At 39.7% G+C, this 27470-nt stretch overlaps 1 protein-coding gene across 1 annotated transcript in view; it reads right to left on the minus strand.

The window, feature by feature from the left end:
• The window catches only part of LOC147889104 (uncharacterized), a 55936-nt gene that overhangs the window by 4980 nt on the left and 23486 nt on the right, over positions 1-27470 (minus strand). Inside the window, exons 4-8 of the mRNA XM_087391980.1 lie at positions 26357-26491; positions 18368-18511; positions 5249-5353; positions 4483-4584; positions 4176-4304 (exon numbers count right to left, since the gene is read on the minus strand). Of these exons, the coding sequence (XP_087248106.1) occupies positions 4176-4304; positions 4483-4584; positions 5249-5353; positions 18368-18511; positions 26357-26491 (615 nt within the window). The remainder of the gene's footprint in view (positions 1-4175; positions 4305-4482; positions 4585-5248; positions 5354-18367; positions 18512-26356; positions 26492-27470) is intronic.

The following is a 27470-nucleotide window of genomic DNA, read 5'->3' on the forward strand; positions in this document are numbered from 1 at the left end:
ATGCAACATTTGAAGGTCATTTCAATGTGTTAAGCAATGCCTTAAGTGTCGGTGACACTTTCATAGTAAATGCTAAGACCAACAATATAGAGGGATATCATCAAGGGGCACTTTAACAAACAAACAGATCCCCATTTCTTTAAACTCCACAACGAGTTGATAGTTCACATACTTTGATACCTTTTGCATTGCATCAAGATCCCTATGGAGAGTATCCCAAAACAACGGTAGATGTTTTCAATCATTCCAAAGACTAAGAGGGCATATATAACAGCATGCCCTTTAATGTTAACATGTAACTATCTATGCGTTTGTGAGCTTGATACTCTATTAGATTTTCTTCTCAAATTTTTCTATATGCTTTGTTTGTAATGTTTCTTAGATTATTTAGATTTCTTAGATTTCCCTAAGGTTAGAATTATAGGTGGAACGTGATGGAGTTGGCATTATCATTATGCAAGCATTGACGCATAAGTAGCTGAAGGTAACGGTTCCACTTTGAGATGTGTACCAAATGTGGTGTCTTTCCTGAATGCCAACTTCTCTCATGGAGATGAAGCTTGCCATCCACCAAATAAAATGGAAGTAGCTCATGTGTTTCGAGAGATCAAGTCCATACACCTATGTGCAATCTATAATAATGCTTTCGTCCATCTCAAGTGATCTTCCTGCACTTGTTTGAGAAAACCATCCTCCATGGATGTTTGCCTTTATTTTTTTCTCTTTTTAATCTGACTCTAATTTAAGGCATTGTGTACATCTGTGATCCATTTGCCAATAGATTTGCATCCTCGACATGTTCTTGTGCATGTCCTGCATTGAGAGGCTCTTGTGACTTTCTCATTTTCATTGACCTTAGTGCTAACATTGACACTACAATTAGTCCTTATTAAAGGAGTCACCACTCTCTTTCCTTTTTCTAGATATGACTAGCATAGGGGAAACAATTCGGATGGAGGGCATGAACAAGATTCAACATCCATGCTAATCCCTAAGGAATGTTACTTAATGCGAGTAAAGCCACCAGTAGTAAACTTATGTCCACAAAATTTACCGTGTATAAAGGAGACTGAAGCATGCACCGCATATGACCATATCATAGCGTGCACCATACTTACAAATTTATGTCATGTATGACCATTTCTTACCACGCACCATACTTATAAAGTTGTAAAAAAAAATCATAAGTTTTAAAGTTAAGTATAAGAATGCAAAATACATTCATTCATTGACTATTTAAAGAGAATATATATTCAAATGAATATGTAAGAATGCAAATTGATACAAGCTTATAATCTTGAAATAATATAAAATATATTCATCCAAGAAAGAGTGTGAGTAGCTGCACTTTCATTGGAAAGAATATGTGTATTCTTTCAAGAGAAAGTGTAAGTAAATTATTATCTCCTCCCTTGGATCTGTTTCAAATCAATGGCCTGGATTGAAGTGCCTTTTGCTTTCATGTCCTCCCTTGGATCTCCTACAAATCGATGGCTAAGATTGTGACGCTTCCTCCTTTCATCTCATCCCTTGGATCCATTACTTGATCAAGGGCTTATTTAATATTGGCATTCTTACGCTTACTTTTGAATGAGTATTTTTTATTCATTCATCAATAGTATGTGAATGAATGTTTTACAATGTGCATTCTTACATTTGAGAAAGGTTACATCGTTACACTTACTCTTGAGGGAATATATTTATTCTTTCAATCGGATGTGAATGAATGCGTAACTATTTGCATCCTTACACTTAACTTTGAAATGAATATATTTTATATTCTTTCAATAGTATGCGAATATATGTTGATTTGAAGAAGGTCCAAGGGGAGAGATGCACCAAAAAGTTGCTCCAATTTGAGCCATTGATTATGCGCTTCAATCCTAGCCATCCAATTGCATAAATGCATCTCCACCCTTCAAAATGTACCTCCATCTCCAATGTTCAACTGTCTAGCCCATCTCCACCATAGATCTACTCAAGATCCAATGATCCACAACTAAAGGCGCCTTCTCCCTCTTCAATACCCATCCTATTTGTGAATGTTTGGAGCCCACCAAAGGCACCTTCCTTTAAGTCTCCCACCATTTTGAGCATCCTAGGTCCTTGATCCATCCACTATCCTCCATCCAAAGGCCAAGGTTTCCCCAATTCAAAATAAAGGTACCCATGTCAGTTGAGTCAATGCTACAGGACCCTTAGACCATGGGTTATCATAATGTGTTCAATTCCAATTAACTTAATCCATTTCTTAATCCATTCCTTATGAGGTCCTTTTGAGACCCCAAATCTCTTCTAATGTATGAAATACGAGAATGCAAATTTAAAACATTCATTCACATACTATTAAAAGAATAAAAAATATTCATTCAAAAGTAAGTGTAAGAATGCTAATACTTAAAAGTTCATCCACATGAAATTAAAAGAATACATTTATATTCTTTTAGTACTAAGTGTAAGAACTCAAATTTTACAAAGGTGCAAAACATTCATTTACATAATATTAAAATAATTTAAAAATTTCTCACAATAATAAGTGTAAGAATGTCAATTTTTAAAAAATGTATTTCAAAAATTAAGAACATTACATGAAGAATACTTAAAAGTCCATCCACATAATATTGGAAGAATACATATGTATTATTTCAATAGTAAGCATAAGAACTCAAATTTTACAAAGATGCAAAACATTCATTCATATAATATTGAAAGGATAAAATATATTCTCTCAATAATAAATGTAAGAATGCCGATTATAAATAAATATGTTTAGAAGCTAATCATATTTTACAAAGGTGCAAAACACTCATTCACATAATATTGAAAAACCTTTTAACAATAAGTGTAATAATGTCAATTTTAAAATATATTTTTTAAAAATTAACCATATTACATGCAAAAAACAAATTCACAAACATAAAAACTTACTTAGGAAAAATAAAAAAATTTCAACAACAAATCTTACAAACTAAAACAAAGACCATATATAGAGATATTAGGAACTTAATAAATGAGATCCAAAGAAGTCTATCAAACAAGAAAAAAAATCACAATCCATACAAGAGATCTTAGAATCTTGAAAAAGAGATCCTTAGAACTTACACAAGAAAAAAAATAAATTCCATTGTAGTTCAGACCTTCAAGGTTGCAAGCAACTTATTAGGCCTTCCTTCTTTTCTTTTCCTTCTTTGATCTCTTCTGCTCCACTGGAGAACCAAGCACGAGATGAGCAAGGAATGCTCATTTGTGTGCCTATATCATAGTGAGTATTCGTACTAATACTTAATTCCTACTAATAACCTATTTGTACTAATAAGTATTCGTACGAATAGTGATCGATGACATGGTAAATTCTTTTTAAAAACGTGACATGGCATCAATTTTTCATTGATTTTTTTATCCTCTTGAATAGTTCACCCGATTTTTTAAAAATTTTCAAATCATGAGTTCAATTTTTTCCTCTTAGCTTGACATAATGCATAATTTAACATCTCACATCATTATTAGAACTTTGAAGGATATCAGACGATAACCCACCTCATCATAGATGAAACCAATTAGACATAGAGGTTTACAATAGACATAAGATTTGCAATGTTAGATGTTTACAAGCATGTAAGAACTCCAAGTTCAATCATTGTGAACCTTATGAATCACCCTCTTCTCTCCCAATTGCCCAAAAAACTTTGAGAATACTTCACTATAACATCTTTTTGGAGGAAGGTTTGCTAGACAATCAACTCTTTACAACAGCTTATGTCCAAAAATGCATATCATCCACATAACATTTGTAATATTGTCATAAAAAACACGTTTATTGAAATAAATATATTCCACTTCTATAGTAATTGAAATAAAATACATCCCATTTCGAAATTAATTGAAATTGATACTTCATCAATACTACAATATTATAAACTTTATTTATGTTGGTTCATGTTAGAAAAAATGATAAAATAACTTCTTTTTGTAGAGAATAGATTTGTTATTAGAATTTCAAATGAAATAATTTGAATAACTAAAGAAATAGAGGTGAGAAGTTCAGACGTTATTTTTTAAGTTTGAAACCCTATCCTGCTTTCTAGGTGAGTTATATGGACTATAAACAAACTTTGTGTTCCATAGTTAGCTTGTTAGAAGTATTTTCCAACTATTGTTTACTTTCAAAGGGGCACCTTATTTTCACTCCCTTGTTCAACATGTAGCATGATGGCCTCTAAAACTTGCCTTGTACCATCATGATTTTCTTCATTGTATATCGTAACATGATTGCCTTCATTGCTTAACATGATAATATTCTTCATCTAAATAAATGTAACTTTATTAGAATTTCCCTCCATCACCACAAGAAAAGCCATGGTGACATTTTAAACAAAAGATTAGATATACTAATTTTTTACAAAATGTGCACGTTGTATGACAAGAAGGTCCAATTATAAATGCACATTTTATTATATTCAAAGTAGACAATATAAAATATACCTTCTCTGTATCATTCGATTCAACTTGTACAACCATCTTCTCTAAAACATCTTTAACACGTGCACGAGTTTTCTCCTCGTATGTAATAATGGTATTTTCCACCTAAATCAAATAAAGTTTATTGTGATTTTCTTGTTATAGATTTGGATTACTTTGTAATAACATCTCATTTATGAAAGCATATGTATGTGGTATATTAATGCAAATGTGCATCATTTGTACTCATATAATTATGCATCATGTCCATACATCACATGTGCATACATATCCTTGAGCACACCCACAAGAAAGTATATGAGCTCGTGCAAACTCATGTGCTTGCATGCACGTGCATGTGCACTAAAATACACTCTCGTGTGCAGGGCCACATGTAGATGCATATGCATGCACCATAATTGTAAACATGCACATGCATGCACACATAGATACAAAAGAAAGTACATGATTAGAATTCTTCTTCTTTTTTAAAATTTGTATGGTAGACCTTAATTTAGTGGTGTTAAAAGCATGAACTATTGTATTGACAGGGTTTGGATACTAATAATATGGGTTTTCTTACCACACAATTTAAGGTGGCTCGTGCAATAGAAATCTTTTGCATTTCTTTATTCACGTTACTCATCAAAAATGGAAAATATACGTTCTTCACCTATTTACAACCAATTTCCAGCAAATTAGCTTCAAAGGTCAGCAATGCCTAGCAACTATCAAATATCAAAGTGTAGTCACATTAGAACTATCCAAACAATGCACAAAGCAAATGTACCTCTCTTTCAACAGGATCATAAAAAAATTGGATTTTTTGAAGAGTGTGAAATATATTGTCCATTAAGTTTTTGATATAATTTCTTGTGTACATTTGCACCTGGCTCTGCATGTTACAATGTGATAGGATAAGTTGATATATTGAAAGACCAAATAAAAAAGTTATAAAATACATTGACACACTCTATTACTGGATGTATGCTCTTAATGTCTTTTTAATGATATGGCACTAAATTAAAGTTTGATTAACTAGAAATCGTAAACAAAACAAAGATTTTTTCCCTGGTCCAGGATTCTTGTTGGTCTGCACTTAGCATTCTCCTCTCTTTTATATTATAACATCATCATCGAGTGCACTCAAGGGAGAGTCAAGGACTTAAAAGTTATACTCAATGTTGGGTATTGAGACGATTAGAGGGTTTATTAGACCAACATGCATGTTCATAGCCAGGGTTGTTTGATAAGTCATGTTACCTATAGGCAAACGAATGACTTTATTATTTAATCGGGCATGAAAAAGGTTAGATAGACATGTGATTAACACGTGGCAATCACCCACGTTTGGATTGTGAACCTTCTAGGGAAAACGGGGCTGTTCATAGAAGAGGTCATCAAATATAACTTTTGCGAGTGAGATGATTGTAGAGGTGGGATGAAGATCACAATGGCTAGGTGGTGACCCGAGGGATGATCTAGTTGTATACCAGTGTGCACATGAAAATTTAATCCCCAATTAAATTTCCATAAGATGGAACCTTCACTAAAATGCCCTTCCAAAAAGAGACACATCTATGCACTTCTACCAATCCACCTAAATTTTGTACATAGGCTTCTTGGATCAAGGGATCATCATGAGAAGCACCAATATAAAATATTCATTAATACCTCCATAAATACCCCCATATTTTCATGGAACACCTTGGTAACCAACGTCTAGAAGGTGATTAAGGCCTTTTGCATCTTAAATGGCATCATGTTATACTTGTACATGCCCATAATGGAGTAATGTTGGTGGTGTCCATCAATTGGAACTCATTGTATCTAGTGTATTTGTTCATGGAGGAACATGTGGCATGGCTTGCCAACCTTACAAACACTCACTCTAAGAAAAGAAATGGGTTAGCTATCAAGTCACGTAGCAGTATTAAGGATTTGTACTCCACACATGCCTATTATTTTTTATCTTTGGCTAAAAGAAATTATGTTTTTCAAGCTCATATGTCTGCTCGACATCTAGATGTCCTGCACATGGGCTATTATGGCACTGATGAATGCTCTTCTACCTAAGATTCTTTTGACTAGGTATAACAACCTTGACATCACCTATGGTATATATCTTGCATACGTATGGCCCCCCCTAAATGCCAGGTCATCTACAATCTTGGGTTTAGTTACAATAGCCTTATGCCAAAGGCTCTATGTATACTTGTCACTTTTTTAATTTTCTCTAATCTCAATCATTAGAGTACTCTCTATTATTGTGAAATCCATATTATGCATAATATGTGGCGATGCATCAACAACTTTATTATCCTTTCCTCTTTGATACCCAATTTCCATATGGATTCTACCCATCTAGCTTGCTAGCCACTCAAGTGGCGACAGACATGTTACCTGGGTGACACGTGGCAGTTGATGTGGCACTGACATGGTAGACACGCATGCACACTAACGTGACAGTAGTGTGCTGATGTGCAGTTTGCTGATGTGTCAGATGAGGTGGATAACCTATGGTTAGTGTAACCTCAGTTAGTGAACCTTGGTTACAGTTAACCAAACCAGAACAACACTAATCTAGTTAGCGTAACCAACCAGTCACTCATCCAGTTATACTAATTTTTTTCTTTTTAAAGACAGTTGTAGAGACAATTTTTGCCACTAGTTTCCACCTACCTGTCAGCTATGTTTCCTGTCAGAAATTGACAAAAACACATAAATCAGAGATTTGCAGAAATAAAGATATGCATGCATTTATACTCAAAAAAGGAGAAACAGATGCATTCTAACTGCTTTTTGCAACAGCAGCCAAAAAAAGGGGTTTATGCCTTTTGGTTTATGCATTAAATTGACAACCTATTACTGACACAAGTTGTGAATGCAATATACCTCTTGTTGAGGTATTTTTCTCCTTGAACGCAAAGGCTAAGCGCATCAGTTGCATACACTCTGTGTGTGAGAGTTTGCAAGTCTCAAACAAGTTGTAGTGATTGCTTCACAGCAGCATGCCCAATCATCCCACGAGGGAATGGCAGAGACTGATCAAGTTCAATAGGGAGAGGGTATGCAGACAAATAAAGAGAATGCTTACAAAGAGCTGCTTACTCAGTTAGCAGAGACAAGAAGCGACCCTTTGTTTCTAGGATGGTACAACCACTCTTTGATGAAGGGCCAGAGAAGCCTCTCACTGGAGCTAACTAGAAGGAGATGGGCAAAAAGAGGAAAAGAGAGGATTCTCTTCCCAAGAAGAAAAAGGCTAAGCATCATCATAGTTCTTCTAGTTCGCCTTCTCCTTCTAGCTCTACCTTTTCATCCTCGACATCATCTTCTTCTAGATCATCAAAGTCAAAGCATAAGAAGAAGAAGAAGTCTAGCAAGAGAGCAAAGACCAAAGAGTTCAAAGATGGTGGGAAGTCAATGAGATTTGCCACATATAATGGCCAGTATGATCAAGCTGAGAAGGCAATGCAATTTATAAGGTAATTTGATGCTGCCTTTAGTTTGGAAAATTTCAGCGAGTCTTCGAAACTTCATACATTTGATTGGTACAGCCGGTGCAGCGTGGGTTTGCGTCTACACAAAATTCAAATATTCACCTATAATCACATCGCGTCGCAGCTAATTATACAACTCCCAAGAAATGGAAGGGCTTCAAGAAAGCCTTTTATAAACAAATCATTCCCAAGCAGTTTCGGGACCATGTCCTCCTTGGTTGGGAAAGTATGCATATGGGTGCACAAGATACAAATGAGTCTTATAATCAGAAATTCTGGGATTCATATCTGCAGGTTTCACCTTTCAAGAAAGTCTCAGACAAGACTCAACTCAGGAAGTATCGGGCAGGACTTACTCCAAAGATACAAGCCCAAGTGAACACTAAGGATATCAAAGATATTTCAGATCGTATGCATTCAGCCAATGTGGCTAATCTTATATATATGCAAGATCCTACTACTGTGCCTTCACTACAGGCAAGAATACCGGGGGATAAAAAGCCCCCTAAGTCTGAGAGAAGAGAGTTTCCTAGGGCTCAAAAGAGTGGATTTCAGCCTTAAAAGCTGAGGGGGAACCAAGTACAAAAGCCTTATAAGGGAAGACCACAGTTTACCTCTGAACAGATTCAGATTTTCAGAAAAGAGGGTAAATGCTTCAGATGCTGCAAAGAGGGGCATGTAGCTGCCCAATGCCCAGAAAATCCTTCAACTCTGAAGGGAAAAGAGGCAGAGAAGCCACAAGGACCGCATAAGCCAATGGCGGGAGGAATTCCTGATGTTTTGGGACGTGTGTCAAACCCAGAGGAATGAGAGTTGCTGCTATCATGGGGCAAGATAAGAGACTAGCAAGCGCTGATTTTATTTGATCCCGGGGCTACAGATAACTTTATGTCAGAAGATTTAGCCCTAAGACTGGGTATAAAGACAGAGGAGTTGGGCAGAGCTCTAGATGTTGACCAGATGTTCTGTGGGAACCCTGTGCCAGTCACTCCCTTGATAGGGAAGCTCCGCCTTCATGTACAAAGTTATGTAGATCAGAAACACTTCTTCATCTCCCCACTGAAACATCACGATGTGGTTTTGGGTATGCCTTGGTTCCATCACAAGGCAATGAAGTTGACTCTTCCTGAGAGTGTGTTGGAGTTTGTACACAGGGGCAAAACACAATGTGTGGTTGTCAGAAATAAAGGGGAGACTTGTTGGAAAGCTGAAAGGAAAGCAAAGAGTGGACACAAACTCAGAATACTTGCATTACTTAGTTGTAGAATGAAGAAGAGTGAGGTCCTTAAGTAGGCACCTCATACATGCTCACTGACATCACTGATGACCTCAGAGCTCCACAATCATCTCCTCAATCTGCTCCTAGATTCTCTCAATCATCCTATGTGGCTCTCCACCACCTAACTGTGCTTGTGGGCACCTAACTGTGCCTCTAGCACTCACACATAGAAACATAAGGGTGTGCCTGAGGCATACACCTTGAGATATCCCAACAAACCCCCCCTCAAGGAAATGCCTCAGGCTATGTCAAGGATACATCTAGTCTCATAGTTTCTCATGCCATCTCATGGTGGTCAAGGATAAATCTATGGCTAGGTTCTCATGCTAGCAAGGGTTCCCTTGGGTGTAAGGTAAACAAAAGGGATACAAAAAGACCTTCCAATGGTTATCTCCCCTGCATGTACATGCACACAATGTCTGCAGGAGGTACCATGGAACAAAACATACACATGGCCTACATCATAAGGTGACCAGAGGTGTTTACAAAACACACAAAACACAATAGTTTATTTTCATTCATTTTGGAGGACTATCCAGGCTGAGTACCTTGACATAAAAAGAGAGATCTGGAGCATACATAGAGATGTTTAAAATGCATAATCTTCATGGGATGCCTCATCTTGTGGAGGCAAAATATCCATGTCAAGGCAAGGTCTTACCACATGGGCAGTGTCTAGTGCATTATAAGATGGTACTATGATAGAACAAGTGGATCTGAAAGTCATATCCTTCAAGAGAACAATTATCTTGTCATCTCCATAGTTGTGTAGAGAAGCATATCTTAGGTATCTGACCTTCATCTTTTTCTTGTACTTGGAGTCAAATAAAAGTGCCATGAGAGGGTAGATCTCTGTAGTTGCTTCCTTTTTGGCAACCATTGATTTGGCAATCTTCAACAAGGAAGTCAGGTTGGCATTTTCATCCTTTGTAGCATAACAAGACATTGCTTTATGTTTTGGCTTTTCACATATTTTGCATAAGCAAGCCATGAGAGGCTCTAACCCAAGTATTGGGTAGTGTCTTCTCTCTTACAGGGCTTAGAATAACAACTGAAATGCTTCAAAATATAAGCATTTAATGTAGCAAAGTCTTGTGACCAAATTTCAAACAATGATGCTTTCACTTACATGCTTCATAGAAGTGGCTAAAATGAATACTTTCCAATCAAAACCAGGTCTAGCAATTCAAAACAAAACTGAAGCCACACTTGTACTGAAGTTATTGAAAGCTTCAAAAGACCAGAAATGCTAGAGTAGCATTTTATGTAGCATCATCTTCAAAAGCTTGTCAAAACTGTCAAAACTAGAGAGCTGAACTTGGAGGGCTTATAGCTCACTCTTCAAAGCAAAAGAAAGGGGACTTTCTGAGGCAAAAGAAAGCTGGTATACCACAGTAGATCCTCTGGGAAGAAGAGGCGAAAAAACGCATCAGGTCGCCTTCTCTTCCTTCAACAAAGTCGACTTGTTTTTCTCTGTTTTCTCCTTCAATATGCAGCCATTGCTGCTCAGATTTCAGCACAAGGTAGCCCAAGGTATGGAGAAGCTTGCCCTGAAAGGAATTAGAGAAAGAAGGAGCAGGCGCAGAGAAAACGCAGCAAGAAAAATCGACGAAAATCGTACAATGGCGACTAGCAGAGGTGGAAATACGTCAATCCCTTGCAGCCAGAAATTCGCCCCAACAAGATGGATCTCCAGCTGGAAGGGCGTGGGAAATGGGTGAGAACCGGAGGAGAACAGGCTCAAGCAAATTTTGGGAAGAAGAGGGAGAGATGGTGAAGAAGAAGAAGAGGAAGAAGATGATGATGTGGCAAAAATGGGCTCAAGGAGGATCAAATGGCTCTGATACCATGTTGGAAAGCTGAAAGGAAAGCAAAGAGTGGACACAAACTCAGAATACTTGCATTACTTAGTTGTAGAATGAAGAAGAGTGAGGTCCTTAAGTAGGCACCTCATACATGCTCACTGACATCACTGATGACCTCAGAGCTCCACAATCATCTCCTCAATCTGCTCCTAGATTCTCTCAATCATCCTATGTGGCTCTCCACCACCTAACTGTGCTTGTGGGCACCTAACTGTGCCTCTAGCACTCACACATAGAAACATAAGGTGTGCCTGAGGCATACACCTTGAGATATCCCAACAAGACTATCCCCATTGTATCAAATAGTTATGTTGGAAAAGCAATAAAGTCTGTAATTTCAGCGTACATGGTTTTTGTAAAAGAGAGAGATGTTGAAATGCATGCTGAAATAAGTGAAGAGGATCAGAGACCTGAAGATCATGGCATAGAACTCATTCCTTGTAGTGAGCCACCTAATAGGCCCCCATACAGAGTTAGTGCAATTCAACAAGAAGAGTTCATGGCTTAGGTGCAGGACACTCTGTCCAAGGGGCTGATTCAGCCCAGTTCTTCTCCTTTTTGCTCCCCTGTACTGCTCGTATAGAAGAAAGATGGTTCATTCCGTATGTGCGTCGATTCTTGCGCACTAACCAAAATGACCATCAAGAACAGATTCCCTATTCCGTGCATTGATGATGTGTTGGATCAGTTAAATGGGGCTTCAGTTTTCAGCAAGAGAGATTTAAAGAGTGGTTACTATCAAGTGAGGATACAGACTCAGGATGTGCAAAAGACAACGTCCCACACTACTTTTGAATTTTATGAGTATCTGATGATGCCTTTTGGATTGACTAATGCCCCAGCTACTTTTAATAGAATGATGGATCGTATCTTCCAACTCACGGGTACCTTCTTCGATGACATTATAGTCTTTTCTAAGTCCGAAGAAGAGCACAAGGAACATCTTGCTACAGTTTTTCAAGAGTTGTGAAATCACCAGCTCTATGCAAACAGCAAGAAGAGTGAATTTTTCCTGGGAGAGATCCATTACCTGGGGCATATAATATCCAAAGATGGAATACAGATGGATTCGTCAAAGATCCAAGCCATTCAAGAATAGCTAGAGTTGAAGACTGTGCATGAAGTCCTTAGTTTCCTAGGCATGTGTTCTTACTACAGAAGATTTATCAGGCATTTTGCGGACATAGCCACTCCCCTTTCACGACCTTACTAAGAAAAATGCAGCTTTCAGATGGGGAACCCCACAGAAGAAAGAATTCACCACACTCAAAGAGAAGCTGACCACAGAGCCAATTCTAATAGTTCTAGATTTGTATCAACCATTTGATGTGGATTGTGATGCTTGTGGGGAATGTGTTGGAGCTGCATTGCATGAGAATGGTCATGTAGTGGCCTATGAGAGCAAGAGACTTTGGGATGCAGAGAGATATCTAGGAATCTATGAGAAAGAGTTGATGGCTGTAATTCATGCCATCCATACATGGAAGCATTATATTTTGGGTGCAAACTTTACAATTAAAACAGATCACCAACGTCTGAGATACTTCCTAACTCAGACAAAGCTCTCCGAGAAGCACATGAAATGGGCAAACATGCTATCAATGTATTATTTTCAGATTGTCCATACTCTAAGAGTTCGGAACAGAGTGGCAGATGCCTTGTCTCGAAGACCCCAAGTCAACAATGTGACTATTGCTTATCATCAAGATCTGAAAGAAATGAGGGAGCAATTTTCTTATGATGCATATTTTGGTGAGATTTTGCAGCGAGTGCAAGAGGGGCAGTCCACTAGTCACTATTCCCTAAAAGATGGGTAACTAATGAAAGATGACTACCTATGCATCACTCAAGAGATGAGGAAAAATATTTTGGAGGAATGCCATGCAGCTCCCTATGCTGGATATAGAGGAATTACAGCAACATTTCAAGCACTAGAGAGGTATTTGGCCAGCGATGCCGAAAGATATACACCAGTTTGCCACAGAATGCCTTACCTGTCAGAAAGTGAAATATGATAGATGAAAGGCACCTAGCCTACTTATGCCTCTTCCCGTGCCTCACGCACCGTGGGAAAGTATTGCAATGGACTTTATTTTTCATTTGCCAAGATCAAAGTTAGGGAATGATGGGATTTGGACTATCATTGATAGATCTGGCAAGCAAGCTCATTTCAGTCTGGTTCGCAAAACTATAAAGGCAGATCATATGGCTAAGCTTTTCATGGCATAGATCTTTAAGCATCATGGCATGCCTAAGTCCATTGTCAGTGACCGAGATCCCAGAATGACCAGTCTATCTGGAGAGATTTATTTGATAATATGGGGACGAATCTGAATTTTTCTTCTTCTTTCAATCCCTAGACAGATGGTCAAAGTGAGGTAGCAAATTCTACAGTGTTGGATATGCTAAAATGCTACATGATTGACCAAGGTTCAAACTGAGAAAAGTACCTACCATTGGTGGAGTTTGCTTACAATAATACAATTCACAACTCCACAGGGAAAGCTCCCTTTGAGGTCATCTATGGGAAGGTGATTCTGCCACCTATCTTGAGGACCAAAGATGAAATATTTGCAGCTGATCCATTTGTTAGAGACCTCCAGAGACAGCTTTCAGCCAAGTCTCAAGAAAAGCATAAGAGAGCTATAGATAAGCATGGGAGACACTTAGATCTCAAGGAAGGGGATTTGGCGCTTTTGAAGTTCGAGAAAGCTAGGCTCCTGTCACCTAGCTTCACACCGTATCCACTTGCTTGGTAATTTTTCTTTTAGATTTATATTTGATATGTTTTGCAAAAGAATAAAAATGTTTTTCATACTGTAAAGTTAGATACATGGAGGCAAGGTCTAGCATTTGAAGGTGGACCCCCTTTGTTGGTGACCTCCTTTAGGAGGGACATTGGAAATCACACTCCACCTGAGTACCCAATTTATGAAACCAATCAAATGCACAGATTGTATACCGACCTAGTAACCATTTAGGAGAATGTCTCCAGGCTTTGGGTGTGAGCTTGGAAGCATGCCAAAGAGACATGGAGATACAAGATAAGACGACAAACTAATGAGCTCAATTATGGCTCTCTTGTGACTTTAGACGTCATTCGCTAGTACAAGCTATCAGGTACCCGATAGTGAAATCAGAATTGAATCCTGACCACTTTGTATTTTTTAGGGTTTTTGGGTGACGTGGCATGTTGATATGGCAGCCTTGACATGTGGCATAGCCACATGGCAGCCTGTGGGGACATGTGGAGAGCCATGCATGGACCATGGCACCACTTGTCACTGCAGGAACTGCAGCCCACCAAAATCCAAGGGGGGCCAGCCATTCTTAATTGGGCAGAGGGTGGGCTGAGCCTATAAAAGGCGGCCTTTCCCCACACAAAATCCAACGTCCAATTCAGTCCCTCCTCCTCTCCCTTGATGCAGCAGCCCTCCTCCACCCTTTGGGGTTCAGCCAGCTCCTCTCCAGCATATTCTCTCTCTATTGTAGCACTTTCTCTCTCTACTGCAACACACTCTCTCTCTACAGTTTCTCCTCTTCTTCAAGGATCTACCCCTGCTCAGTATTTCTGGAGCAACAAAAGCTTTCCCTTTCATTCTCCCAGCCTGTGAGCAGCAACAGCATCCTTCTCTTTCTTGCTGCAGGCTTCCTCTCTCTTCTGTAGGCTCTCTCTCTCTAGAACGACATACTCTCTCTCTACTGTTCCAGCCCCTTCTCCATGCAGAAAATAGCCTCTCTGTGCACCTCTAGAACTGCAGCAGCATCCCCTTTTCATCTCTCAGCTTGGAGGCAGCCATAACACACTCTTTCTAAAAGTATAACCCCTTTCAAGCTTTCTCTCTCTAGCCTATAGGGCATTTTTCTGAGTTTTTCTTACTCCAGCCCCATGATCTCATTCTTCCCACCCAAGGGGGCTACAAATGCATCAAGGACTCCATCTCCAAAGGAGTCAAGTCATGAGGGGAGTCCGTAATTTCAAGTTTGTCCCATTTGCAACACATTTTCATGTTGATATTGCTCTTCTCTTTCTAGATAACTAGTACTTGCAACTAATGTTGGATGGAAGTGGTGATTGTTGCTAGCTTCCTCCTTGTGGATTGATTCTCTGTCAGCCCCAGCCCTGGAGTCTTTCTCTCTATAGTGTCTATATCTCTCTACAGTTGTTTCCAAATCATCTGTCTAGGTCCTAGTCAATAACTGAGTTCTCAGTTTGGAAGGTGCTTGCACCTTGGTCTTGTATCTCCTATTTCAAGAAATAAAGTGAGCTTGGATAGGGTGGGGGGGGCGGGAGGGGGGGCATCTTGGCCCATCAGCCATATTGCATTCTCTTTTCTTGTTGTCAGCAATTGTTAAGCTGTGTAATCTGAATTTAGCCTCCTTTGCGGTCTCTAAATTACAGCATTTATATGTGCAGGCAATTTGAAAGAGTTTCTATAAAATAAAGTTGTGAGATTCCATTGTCTAAAGTGATAAAAGCACAAAGTAGTTTACAGCTCCACAAGCTAAAGGGCAAACAAAAGGTGTATGCAAAGTTATCTCCCAGATATAATTACCCTTTCAGGGTTACAAAAGAGATTAATGAGGTTGCATACAGGTTGGCACTGCCAGAGCATTGGAGGATTCACAATGCCTTTCATGTGAGTCTTCTGAAGAAATTTCAAGGGCCAGAGCCTACAGAGCCAGTAACAAAGGATCCACCAGAAGTGGATGAGCTGGAGGAGGTCCTTCAGCCAGATAAAATTATGTACCATAATGTATACAAAGGCCCTCAGGGCAAGGAATTTTACAAATACCTTATAAAGTTCAAGAATTACTCGGCATTGGATGCCAAGTGGATGGATGAAGACATGCATTAGGAAAAAAGAGAGCTCATTTTGGGGCCCTGAGAGAAATTCACGATTTCATCATTTTTCTTTCCTCTAAAACAATAAAATATAACATAAACCCACTGACATACGGTGCATAATTTGGTATTTCTGACATCACTGGCGTGTCCGGAGTGGGCCAATATCCCCAAAAAGACTTTTGAAATGCCGAAAACGGGCCTCTGGAGGCCCGAAAAAGGCCAAAAAGGCACAGAAAGCCACCTGTACAAATGAAAGCGATTTGACAGGTTGGACCAGGCGGGGGGATTTGGCCCACTACGGACACGCCGGTTATGTCAGAAAAATTCTTGAATGCAAACTCGACGGTATTTCTTTTTTTTTTCTTTTTTTGATTTTTTCAACGTTATGTTGGCCCTCCTTTGATTAGTGGAGGGCTATTTTCCTTCTGGACTAAAAGGCCCCAAAATAAGCTCCCTTTTTTCCTAATGTTGTCTTATCATCCACAGCTTTTGGATACTTATAAGAAAGCTTTTCAGTTGAGGTCAATTGAATAGAAGCCGAGGGGATGTCACCAAGCTGTAAATACTCCAAAGTCAAAGTTCAAGTTGACCATCTATTGATCATAATTATTGAGTTCTTCATTTATTTGATTATGTTCAAAGAGTTTTATTTATTTGGTCAAAGTATTGACTTCAGTCTATTATACTTAACCTCAGTTAAGTAAGCCTAACCTTGGTTACGAAAATCTGGCTTCAACCAAGATGGTTAACCACGGTTAACCAAAGAACCAAAGCGATGACTTTGGTCAGAGAGTGTTGACTTCAGTCAACAAGGCTTGGCTTACACCAAGAGGGTTAGCTTCGGTTAACCAAGATGCGCCAACCTCGGTTGGAGAGACTTGGCCGTAATACGCTTTGACCGATGGTCAAGCTCCTTAATTACTACCAAGAGGATTGACCTCGGTCAACCAAGGAATTTCTTCTATGTTATGTGCACATGTTTGTTTGGTAGGGGGACACCAACAGACTAGGATTAGTCCACAAATCATTATTTTCATGCAAAGTGGTAACCTTTAATAGGTGCCATGGTTGTGCACTTTAGTTTATTATTGCAGGTACCAAGCGGGGTTGAGAATCCAAGCGTTTTGGAGCTCTACGCTCAGCCAAAAGGCATTCAGTGACCAAGGGCTACGAAGACCCGAAAGCTTTGCCCTTGGCATGTAACTAGAATTTAGTTAATTAATTTGACAAGTGGCCTAATCAATGAGCCTTGAGCTCTGTGTATCTTCTTCATGTTTTGATTTTTTGTAACAGCAGCTCTACGCTGAACTCTCTTTGTACTCAGATTTTTCTTGAATAATAAAGACCTTCGGGGGGGTCCAGCCCAACTATTGTCCTGGGCCCTAGTGTGTTTGCACAGAGAGAGAGAGAGAGAGAGAGAGAGAGAGAGAGGGAGAGTGTTTGCCGGAAATGAGTGTTCAAATGAACACAGCTAAAGAATTTGGTCGGAGAGGTTTACAACATCCCTCTTCAATACCAAATTTTCATATGGAATTCCTGCATGAGTAGTACCCATCTAGCTTGCCAGCCACTCAACTCAAATTGCTTACAAAAATATCATGATCAACATCCATATATACTATGAACTATATAAATAATATCTCCATGCTTTCAAAGAATAATTAATAGCATACAACTCTTGTTCATGAGTTGGCTAATTTTGTTGAGATGGAGATCTCTTCTTGCTTTCAAAGGCGATTGGAAAACCCTCTTGCAATAGAACTACTCTACCACATAACTTGCATTGGTCTCTAGGGAAAATGGCTTATGAGGATCAACAATTTTCAACACAGCTAGGAGATTTAGGATGCTAATTCCAGTTAAAAGTCTCTTCGGTGATTGTTTTTAGAACGGCCACTCAGATTTCTTTCTGTCTTTCTCAAAGTCAATATGCAGACCATTTGCATATAGGTATGTGAGTTCATGTTTGCTCTCTTTCGCTAAGAGCTACTCTTTTCTGGTAGCAGCACTGGAGCAAGTTCAAGATGATTTTCATATGTTGTAGCCACATAAAACTCTCATCAGGTTAACGGTATTAAAGATGAGGAAAGTGCAACGTGAGCAAGAAGTCTCTATGAGCTTCTAAGGTGTCCACTAAGCATAAAATTCTGTGCTTGAAGCAAAATGCAATTTGTTTCAAAAAGAGTATTCCCAAGAAACATCTTGTTTCACTGTCTATGAAAGAAAAGATTTCGTAGAAGCCTCTAGAAGTTTCAGAAGGTGATGTAGCACTAAATACATTCAGATTTTGACTACACAAAATGATTGACTCCCATATCACCTTTAACAGTGTGGATGAAAATCACTTTCAGGAGATTAAATATTGACTATGATATGATTTTTTGACAAACATTGGATTGAGGGAGATGCAAGGAACCTTTTCTTTGACTTTCTGCTCTTCTTCAAGTCTCTTCTTCTCTTGTTGAATGCGCTTTATCTTCTCTTCCATTATTCTTCTTTCTGCAGCTTCCATTCGTTGAGTTGCAACCAATTCTGCAGCTCGAATTTGTTCAAAGTGCTCCTGAAGACCACTCACGATTGAAATGAGGTTCAGTATAGAACACATCAGCATCTTCATTGGGAGCAGCAATTCTTCATCCTAATAGCCTCAGAGAATGCTGCTAGAATAATTAAACGCACAGTTAAATATTCATACAGAAAGAGCTTCCTAGCAAACATTATAATATTCATACTATATATCTATTAAAAACGTGCAAAAAACATAATCGTGGAAATTTTTGCACCAAAATAATATAGGATTATGCTGAAGGTTTGATTTACAACATAGGGAGAACGCGATTTTTTCTTTTTGACACATATCGACCTTAAGGTTCCCGGCCAGGTATTATCGTTTGCCCCATTGCCGTTCCTCAGGCCTGTGGACACATATCACCATGCTCCACTCCAATTGCAAAAGAAATTTTCAAGCTCATCATGATTTTCTCTTTCTGAAGTTTTTGTTGTTCCTTTATAGGATGCAGAATTTAGTGTCTAGTATGATTTTCTTAAGTTTTTGCTGTTTCCTTTACAGAATGCAGAGTTTAGCACATGGCGTCATTTTGCTCCAAATAGAGAAAGAATACTCACTGCAATAGAGATTAGATCCATGAGGCAAATATCAAAACCTTAACAGAATTGCTCGCTATCTCAATACAGCACGAGCCCATTTAACAACCATGACCACACGACACCATTATCATTTAAGAGATGGCTCCATTACTCATATATGAAAACTCCCGAGAGAAAAAACATGACGGAGGCCTTCCTAGCAAAAGGGAATGCCAAAGGATACCCCATAAGAGCAAGTGCCTCATCATTATATTGCCTTGTGCTTTCCCTTGTCCTTCCTAAAGAAGACTGACCTTGTGCATCACGAATGGTCAACCTAGCCCATTTTGGTAGTGGCTTATCGGTGGTAGCACCTGCTCTTCATATCCCACGACATTGATACACAATGGGCTGTCCATTCCCAATAGCTGTCTGCTTCTCTGAAACATGTGAGGCAGGAGAATCTATGTCATTTTGGGGCAGTCCATTTGAAGCACTTGAGGTAGAAGTAGGTTCCTCCAACACATGTGGGGTAGAAGAATCTACCTCATGATGTGGCAAGTCATCAGGCTCAAACTAAATCACATCCAAAGAAGTATCATTATCAAGTGGCATCACAAGTATTTCAGGCATCATGCTCTCATTCTCATTAAAGTAAACATCTTTGCTAATGATGAGCTTTCTCGCACTAGGATTATAGAGTCAAAACCCTTGCTCTCAATACTATACCCAACAAAAATGCATTTGATACCCTTATCATCTAGCTTTGTTCTTTGCTATTTTGGAATCAAAGCATATGCCATTGGTCCGACCCTCTGAAGTGACTGACCTTGGGCTTGTATCCATAAAATGCCTAAAAAGGTGTAATATTGACCAATGCCTCTTTAGGACATCTATTGTGGATGTATGTGTCTGTAGTTACAGCCTCTCACCAAAATGCCTTGGAAAATTTCTGAGCATACACCACATCATCTCCATGAGGGACCCTTTTCTCCTCTCTGCAACCCCTTTTGTTGGGTGTGTAAGAAGGCACTGTCATCTGATGCCATGTCTCACAAAACAAATGAAAGACCTCAAATTTATCTTTCATGAGAAAGACCCACGTGAATCGAGAGAAGGCATCAATGAAAGTGAATAGCTGCCACATCAATATGTGGTTATGTTCATGTGTCCACAAACATCACAATGCAGAAGCTGCAGCCTCTCTGTTTCTCTCACTAATTCATCCTTTGGAAAAGGAATTCGATGCAGCTTGCCAACAACACACCCTGCACAAAGTTCTGAACTGGGCTGCTGTAATTTTGGCATTCTCTCAACCACATCATGATTGAATAAGTAAGCCAAACTTCTAACTAGCCAATTATCCCATGCATCCCTGGCATGAGTGCATTATTTGATATTTTTCATTGTATGTCTCTTGATTGACAAAGACAACCAGTAGTTCCACGAGCTCCAGCACAGCAGTCATGTAGCAGTACCCAGAGCATCAACAGCTCCAACAATAACAGATGCAATAGCTCCTTCAGCTCAAAAGGCAACCATAGGCCATGGATAGATAGCAAGCTCATATGCTTCAGCAGTAGATAGTCCCCGTATCTTCGCCAAGATAACCTCCTCTCATGAAATTAGTTTTCTCCTAGACCTCTATAGCATAGCCACAATCATGAGCTGTTTATAACCTCAGTCATAGACGGTTCCATAGCTTCATAGCTCTTTAGTGGGGCCTCTTCAATGAGGGGACCAAAAGATGCACAAAAGGGTATGATCGGTGATTGCCACATGCCAACATAAGAAATGAAGTTAGTAGTTAGCATAACAATGGCATACGACACTTACGAGCTTGCTCAAAAGTTTGAGATCATGTGCAAGGGTCATAGACCCAAAGTTCCTCTCACGAGGAAGTATCAAGAGACCTTAGGACAAGCCATTTCCAAGACCAGCAGCAACTCAAATAGCGCAAGGAGAAGTAGAGACATGACAAGGAGTGTATCCGTTATCAATGCCATGTGCATTGCCATGACATCCGGCATTGCTCTCCGTTATCAATGCCATGTGCATTGCCATGACAAGCGGCATTGCCCCCATTTGCATCCTCCAAATAATGGAAAACCATTACGGCCTTCCTTCCATTAGGATCTGTGACAATCTCACGAGCAGTCTTAGCAGTCTCACATGTGGCAAAACTCAGTAGAAGGGAGACCCTCTAGGAGAACGAGTTCGTGAGGTTCTCATGTCCTATGGACAATTAGCAAGAAAGAAGGTCACTATCCTTTTTTATGGTGAAGCGGAAGATTTGTTGTTCCTTACCACCAAGCTCCATCTTCCAACAAGCAATTGACAATGGTGCTTCAACTTCACAGTGCATTTGGGAGCACCCAACCACCGATTTGTACCAAAGCAACGCCCCACACTGTCGAACTTTCTCATCAGCAGGATGGCAGAGAAGCGAACCTTCATTGTTGCCAGTTAGGCCTAGTAGACATCATCTTATCTGCACAATGGCTTACTCATCATCGAACAATAGTGAATTGGCAAAACCACACCATTTTAGTATTGGATACACACAGGAAGTCTGGAGTGCTTTTGATGGTGCCCAAATTGACCCACAGAATGGTCTATTAATGGCTGGACACCAGCCACAGGTACAAATAATCCTTGGACAGGGACCTTCAGCTTTGCCCTTTGTTCCAAAAGAACGTCAAGGGCATGTACAGCCCATGGCATGGCTTTCTTGCTAGCAACTCTATAGACCAATGCAGCCCGCCAACAGCAAGATAGCTGAACAAGAGCATTGCACTCTCTTAGAGGCAAGCATATACGTATGACCAAATGTGTTGTCGCCTGGTTGCAGTGCATTATTGAAGTCCCCACAGAGAAAGGCATTTCTCCTCCAAGGATATTGCAACATATCCCGCCAAATCAAAGCTTAGTGATGTGAAGATTGTGGAGCATAAACTGCAGCAAATTCAAATATCTCTCCTTGCACTAGGATTTGCATAATAATCCAACAACCATCTCGGTCATTCAAAGCCACTTCTGGATATAGGGCATGTTTCACAAGAAGAACTACCCCCGAGAACAAGTTATCACCCACATAGAAAATGGCATATTTCGCAAAATGCCATGTCTAGCCTGCATAACCATGCTGATTACTGGTTATGCTCCTGCAAGGCCACTATATCAGGCTGCAATCTCTTGTTATAAGCCCATACAGTCTTCCATTTCCACAAATCACATAACTCTTGTACATTATATGTCAAACACACGATCTTTGGCAACATATTTACAATCAGAGGGAAACTTCATCTTCCAAGAACAAAGTATAGCTCGCAGTCACTGCAGCCCAGGTAATGCCCATACCAAAGTTTTCAGCAGGGGTGTGCCCATTAGAGGATGTACCTGTCCATGTGTGAGCTGAAACTATTTTTCTCAGGGTTTGCCAACATTTCTTAAGGATTTCTCCTTAGCTTATGCTTGAGTTGCAGGGGGCATTGGAGTATTACCATCGCTAGCAAGAGAAACCTTGGCCTTTCCTTTATCCTGGACAAAGAAAACTGGCTTGTTAAATTTATTTTTAAGTCCAGAGGTGCAAGGGGCATCCTTATTCTATACAAAAGCAAGCATTGCTTCAAGAGGAACCTTATGTAAAGCCAGGAGACATTGCCAAGACATATGGCCAAATTTTTTGCATTCAAAGCAAGCTCCTACCAAAAGACTTGTAGAATGCACTGCCCATTGCCACTTTATTCACAGTAATAGAGTATGATTCTTGCGTGGGGACATTCATGTCCCACAAGATGCAAAATCTATTTGAATTATTCCCATTCTGCCTAGGTGGACACACCACCTTGCCTAATAAGGTTGCAATTTTTTATAAGAGTTTTTCCAGGCATTGAGGGAAAACCACAACCTGGACCCAAACTAGACAACGGTGCCTGGTAAAAGAAGGATAGTCTCGTGTGGGAGACCATGTAAAACATGCACCATCTGCTACCCATAATAAAGGGGAGAGTGCTCCAACAGCATTTGCTTGTAATGTTCGTCAGACACGATCACTTCAGAAAAGACCCGAGCTGCATAGTGCACTTTCTGAGCAAAGAATTCACCCAAAGTGTGTGTTAACCAATTTCCCACATCTGCAGCGACTCACATTCGGCCAAGGAAAAAGATTATCACAGCATTATTAGCATATTCCCTTACTAGATCAACAGTATCATCCAATTCTACTGTGCTGCCTTACCATGGGAGCTGGCTGCTTCCAATCTTCATGCCTATCTTCAAACGCCTCATGCACACTTCATAAACAAGCTGTGCCTCATGAGAAATCTGAACTTTGAAGAGGGTCATCCTGACCCATATCATACTTTTGCTTTTTGTTTTGAGCTGATTTTTCCTTCGCATAAGTTGTTTCAAACTGATATGCTTCCATCTTAACCCAGCCTCCAAATCTAGCAAAGTAACTGACACACAAAGGTAGGCAAAAAGGCCTTCAAAGAAAATAATGGGACCATATTGGATAGAGGGCTAAAGGCCCTTTTACAGCAGGAAAAAGGGAGGGTTTATGAACAGGAAAAGGACAAGGGAACAACCTAGGAATACTGACGGTGAAGATACTTGAGAAAAAAGCTCCAAAAATATCACTACATGCCCTCACAGACACACCCACACAACACGCATAGAGGGCATAAGCCATCGAACGGGGACAAAGTGACAGAAACGTTGAAATGCAGTGCAAGCGAGATGCTACAGAAAATACACGCAAACGGTTAGAACCTCCAAATGGACTGCTTGCAAGCAAGTCGAATCAGAGGGGGGTCGAATTCTGACAAAAGATCTACAAAGAACACATTGGAGCTGTCATGACACAAAGTAGAAGCCTTGGGAGAGCTAGCGGGATCTACAAGCACCCCAATAACTGATGCGAATGGAGAGTACACGTGGCTGAAGCTGTAAGGCAGGTTGAGGAACTGTCGGGGGGAAGTGCAGCAAGCGGAGCCATGTCTAGAAGGCCTCGAAGGCTGAAACTGCCATAGACAAGATGCTCCTCACACACACACACATAATAAGTTTGATTAGTAAATGTATCTCGCACACACACACGTATTTCTTCACACACACACACACATGAATACTTCCCTAACAATGAATTATTCTTTTATGTACCCTCGTGAAATCTTCCCTTTACACTTTCTTTTTAACCACCCACATACCAAGCCCACTAATTGTCCCATACCTCCTCTAATCCCTTCTTAACCCATGCACTCATTCACTCCTTACTCCACTTGTGACTTAAACTTCACTTGTGGCTAAATTGTTTTTTTTAATTCTCTAAGAATCCATATGGTTGTCTATATTCCTAGGAAAAGCGATAACAAGCGGGAAAAATAGGCATTGCCTGTCTATCCAAACGTAATTATGATGTTCTAACACCTAGTTTGTTGAGATGGTGGCAGGTAAGTGGACCTCGACCTCGGAACCTAGACTGCCTAAGGATTCGACATTTTTTTTCAATATTATGTTTGTCAAACTCAATATTATTAAAAATTCTTATTTAATCAAAATTTTTGCAAACTCTAGTTGCATTTTTCAACTTAGATGTCTCAAACATTTTTTTCTTATATGTTTTACTTTTTAAACAAATCAATTAATGTGGTCCAGATATACACGCACCACTGTTTCTCTATGTCTGCTCGAGTATTGGCTCAAGCAAATATGGCTTGGTCCAAAGCCATCGTCAACACATACATGAGTGATTTGTGTATCACAACACAGAGCGATAGTGATAGATAGATAGATCAATCGATCGAGAGATAGATAGATAGAGATACATGGATGGATGGATGGATGGATGGTAGAAAAAGAAAGAAAGTATATTAACGTCCACGGGAGGCCTCACGGGCCTATGGGACAAAACGCAAAATGTCAAAATGACTTACAACATTTGGATAAACCAAAAAGTCGAGGGGTGCACATGGCATCTTAGCTCGAGGTTATTATAGCTAGCACACATCTAAGTTTTAGAGAGATGATTGTATTAACTTCAAGATCTATAAGACTAATGACCACTATTAAACTAGATAGGTACCCCTAGTTTGAATTGGGGCCAATTAATTAATTTGTTTGTGGGGGGAGGAGGGATGGAGGAATGGGATAAAGGGGGGAGGGCTTCAATTAAATAGAGGAGGAAGGGGGAGGGGCAATAATTAGAGGGGGAAGGGGGAGGGGCGATCTCATGCTTGGGGAGGGGAGAGGTTGATTTAAATAAGGGACGGGCATTAAAGAGGGAGGGACACGTGAGATTGGGGAGGAGGGAACCATTCATGAAGGGCATAGGGGAGGGAGGCTTTATTATACTATTATAAGGAGATGGGCATATTATATTACTTTGTAGCCTAATGGTAGGGAAAACGCTTTGAAAAAGGAAGGTTTTGGGTTCGAATCTTTTCTTGAACATTTGTGGAAGCCCCCCTTGCACATAGTCTATGCATAAATAAATTAAGCCATAGAGAAACATAATTTAATTAAAGCCTAAATAAATTAATCCATCGATAAACATAGGTTAATTAAGCCTCCACTCACCAAAACTAATTGAAATTGGTAGGAGAGGCGAATAGAAGAGATCCCTTTACATAAAGTGGTCAATTGCATCCAATGAAAGACATATCTACAAAGCTTTCTATATCGTGAGTTTTTGCTGAGCTAGTTTGTGTGCTAGCCGAAGGACTTTGTTGCTCCAAGGCTTCTTTTAGGAAGCTTCCAAGCTTTTGGGCTGGCTGTTCCAGTAGGTTTTTCAGGTTACCCCTGCTTTTCTCTTATGTGTGCATATGCTTGGCATTTCAAGAGCACATCAAAACATCTCTAAGTATTACAAAGAAACAACAAAGGATATTACAATGATAGTTATGACGAGCACTAATGTCAATGATGATGGTGGTGATGGTGGCAAAGGCAAACAGCGGGGTATTGGTGATGATGACACATGACCAATTGAATGGGGAAAAAAGATATAAACTAAAGTACAAAAAGAAGGGATTAGATTTTAACCATTTGCTTGTGAATTTAAAAATTCATTAGGTCTTCTTTTCAAAAAAAATCCTGCTTGTTCATATGTGTTGTAACACTGCTACAACTTTGCCAAGAGTTTGTTAAAGGACTTATTTTTTTTAGTACAGCTGCTGAATTATGTGGCCCTACAAGTCTCCCACCTTAAGTAAGTTCTTTGTTGGCTAGCTATAGTTTATTTATAAGAAAAAATAATAAAGTTTATTTTGAAACATGTGAAAAAATACAATGTGTAATTTTTTTTAAAAATGATTACCTGATATGCATGAAGGTTAGCAATTTGCTTTTCTTCCATGACCTCCATCATTGATTGCTCTAGAGTTCTTCCTACCAAAACTTCAAGTATAGGTTCTACCTCCTCATCAAAATTAAACAAGTCTCCTTCCTCTATCTGAAAATAGTTATTTTTCACAACACCACAAAGGATTTCAATTGCATTCTAGACTTACTAAATAGAAAAATATAAAGATTTCAGTTTTAAAATTAAGCCTTCAAGAAATTGGAAACTCGAGGTATTTTGAAATTGAACATTCTATTTTTTTCAAAAAACCATTTGTAGGTTTGTAATAACATCTCTCTCTCTCTCTCTCTCTCCCCTTGTGGGTTGCTTTTGCACTCCTTGGGAGCTGCCATGTGCCCTCTCTAAAGCAAACGTACTAGAGGGTTTCTTGCTTTCCCATAGACCTTTTGGTCTCCAATGGATGTTAATAAATCTCTCTCTCTCTCTCTCTCCAGCCCAACTAGTCCACTACTCCCCCTCCGCTCACTTCCGCTCCAGCCCACTCCACCTCTGCTTTACCCCGGCTCCACCCCCGCTAGTCCTCCGCTCTACCTCCGTCCCAACCCGCTCCAACTCGTCCCAACCCTCTGCAACAGTAGCAGTTTGTGGAAGAACCACCCCCAGGCCGCGAGCTGAGCCCTTGGCTCTACCTTGGGGGGTTAATTCAAGCTAAAGGACTCCTCATTTAAAACAGGCACCATGGAATTTCAAGAGACAAAGATATTTGCAACTACACCCCTCAGCAAGCCTCCTATTCCGATGTAGCAACGACACCCAGCCCTTATGCATTGCATTTGAAGCGAAGGCCTGGACCAAAACCGCAGGAGCAGATCTACTAACACAGGAAGTAAGAGAGCTTAGGCTTATAGTAGCAGCTCTCGGGAAGAAAGTGAAGGAGTTGGAAAACAATGACGGTAAGTAGGAAATCATTGCCGAAGTTTTACAAAATGCAGCTCATCTCCACCAGCACAAACTCTTGTCTCCACGGTCAAAAAGATGATCACGACTCAACTCAGCTCAGCCAAGAAAGATATGGCTATTCTAGCCAACAACAAAATCAACAAAGTAGATTTATATACAGAGGTAAAAG

This window comes from Dipteris shenzhenensis, chromosome 20 (genome assembly GCF_047967505.1).
Source record: "Dipteris shenzhenensis isolate YYH24624 ecotype China chromosome 20, Dip_SZ_1.0, whole genome shotgun sequence".
Lineage (NCBI taxonomy): Eukaryota > Viridiplantae > Streptophyta > Polypodiopsida > Gleicheniales > Dipteridaceae > Dipteris > Dipteris shenzhenensis.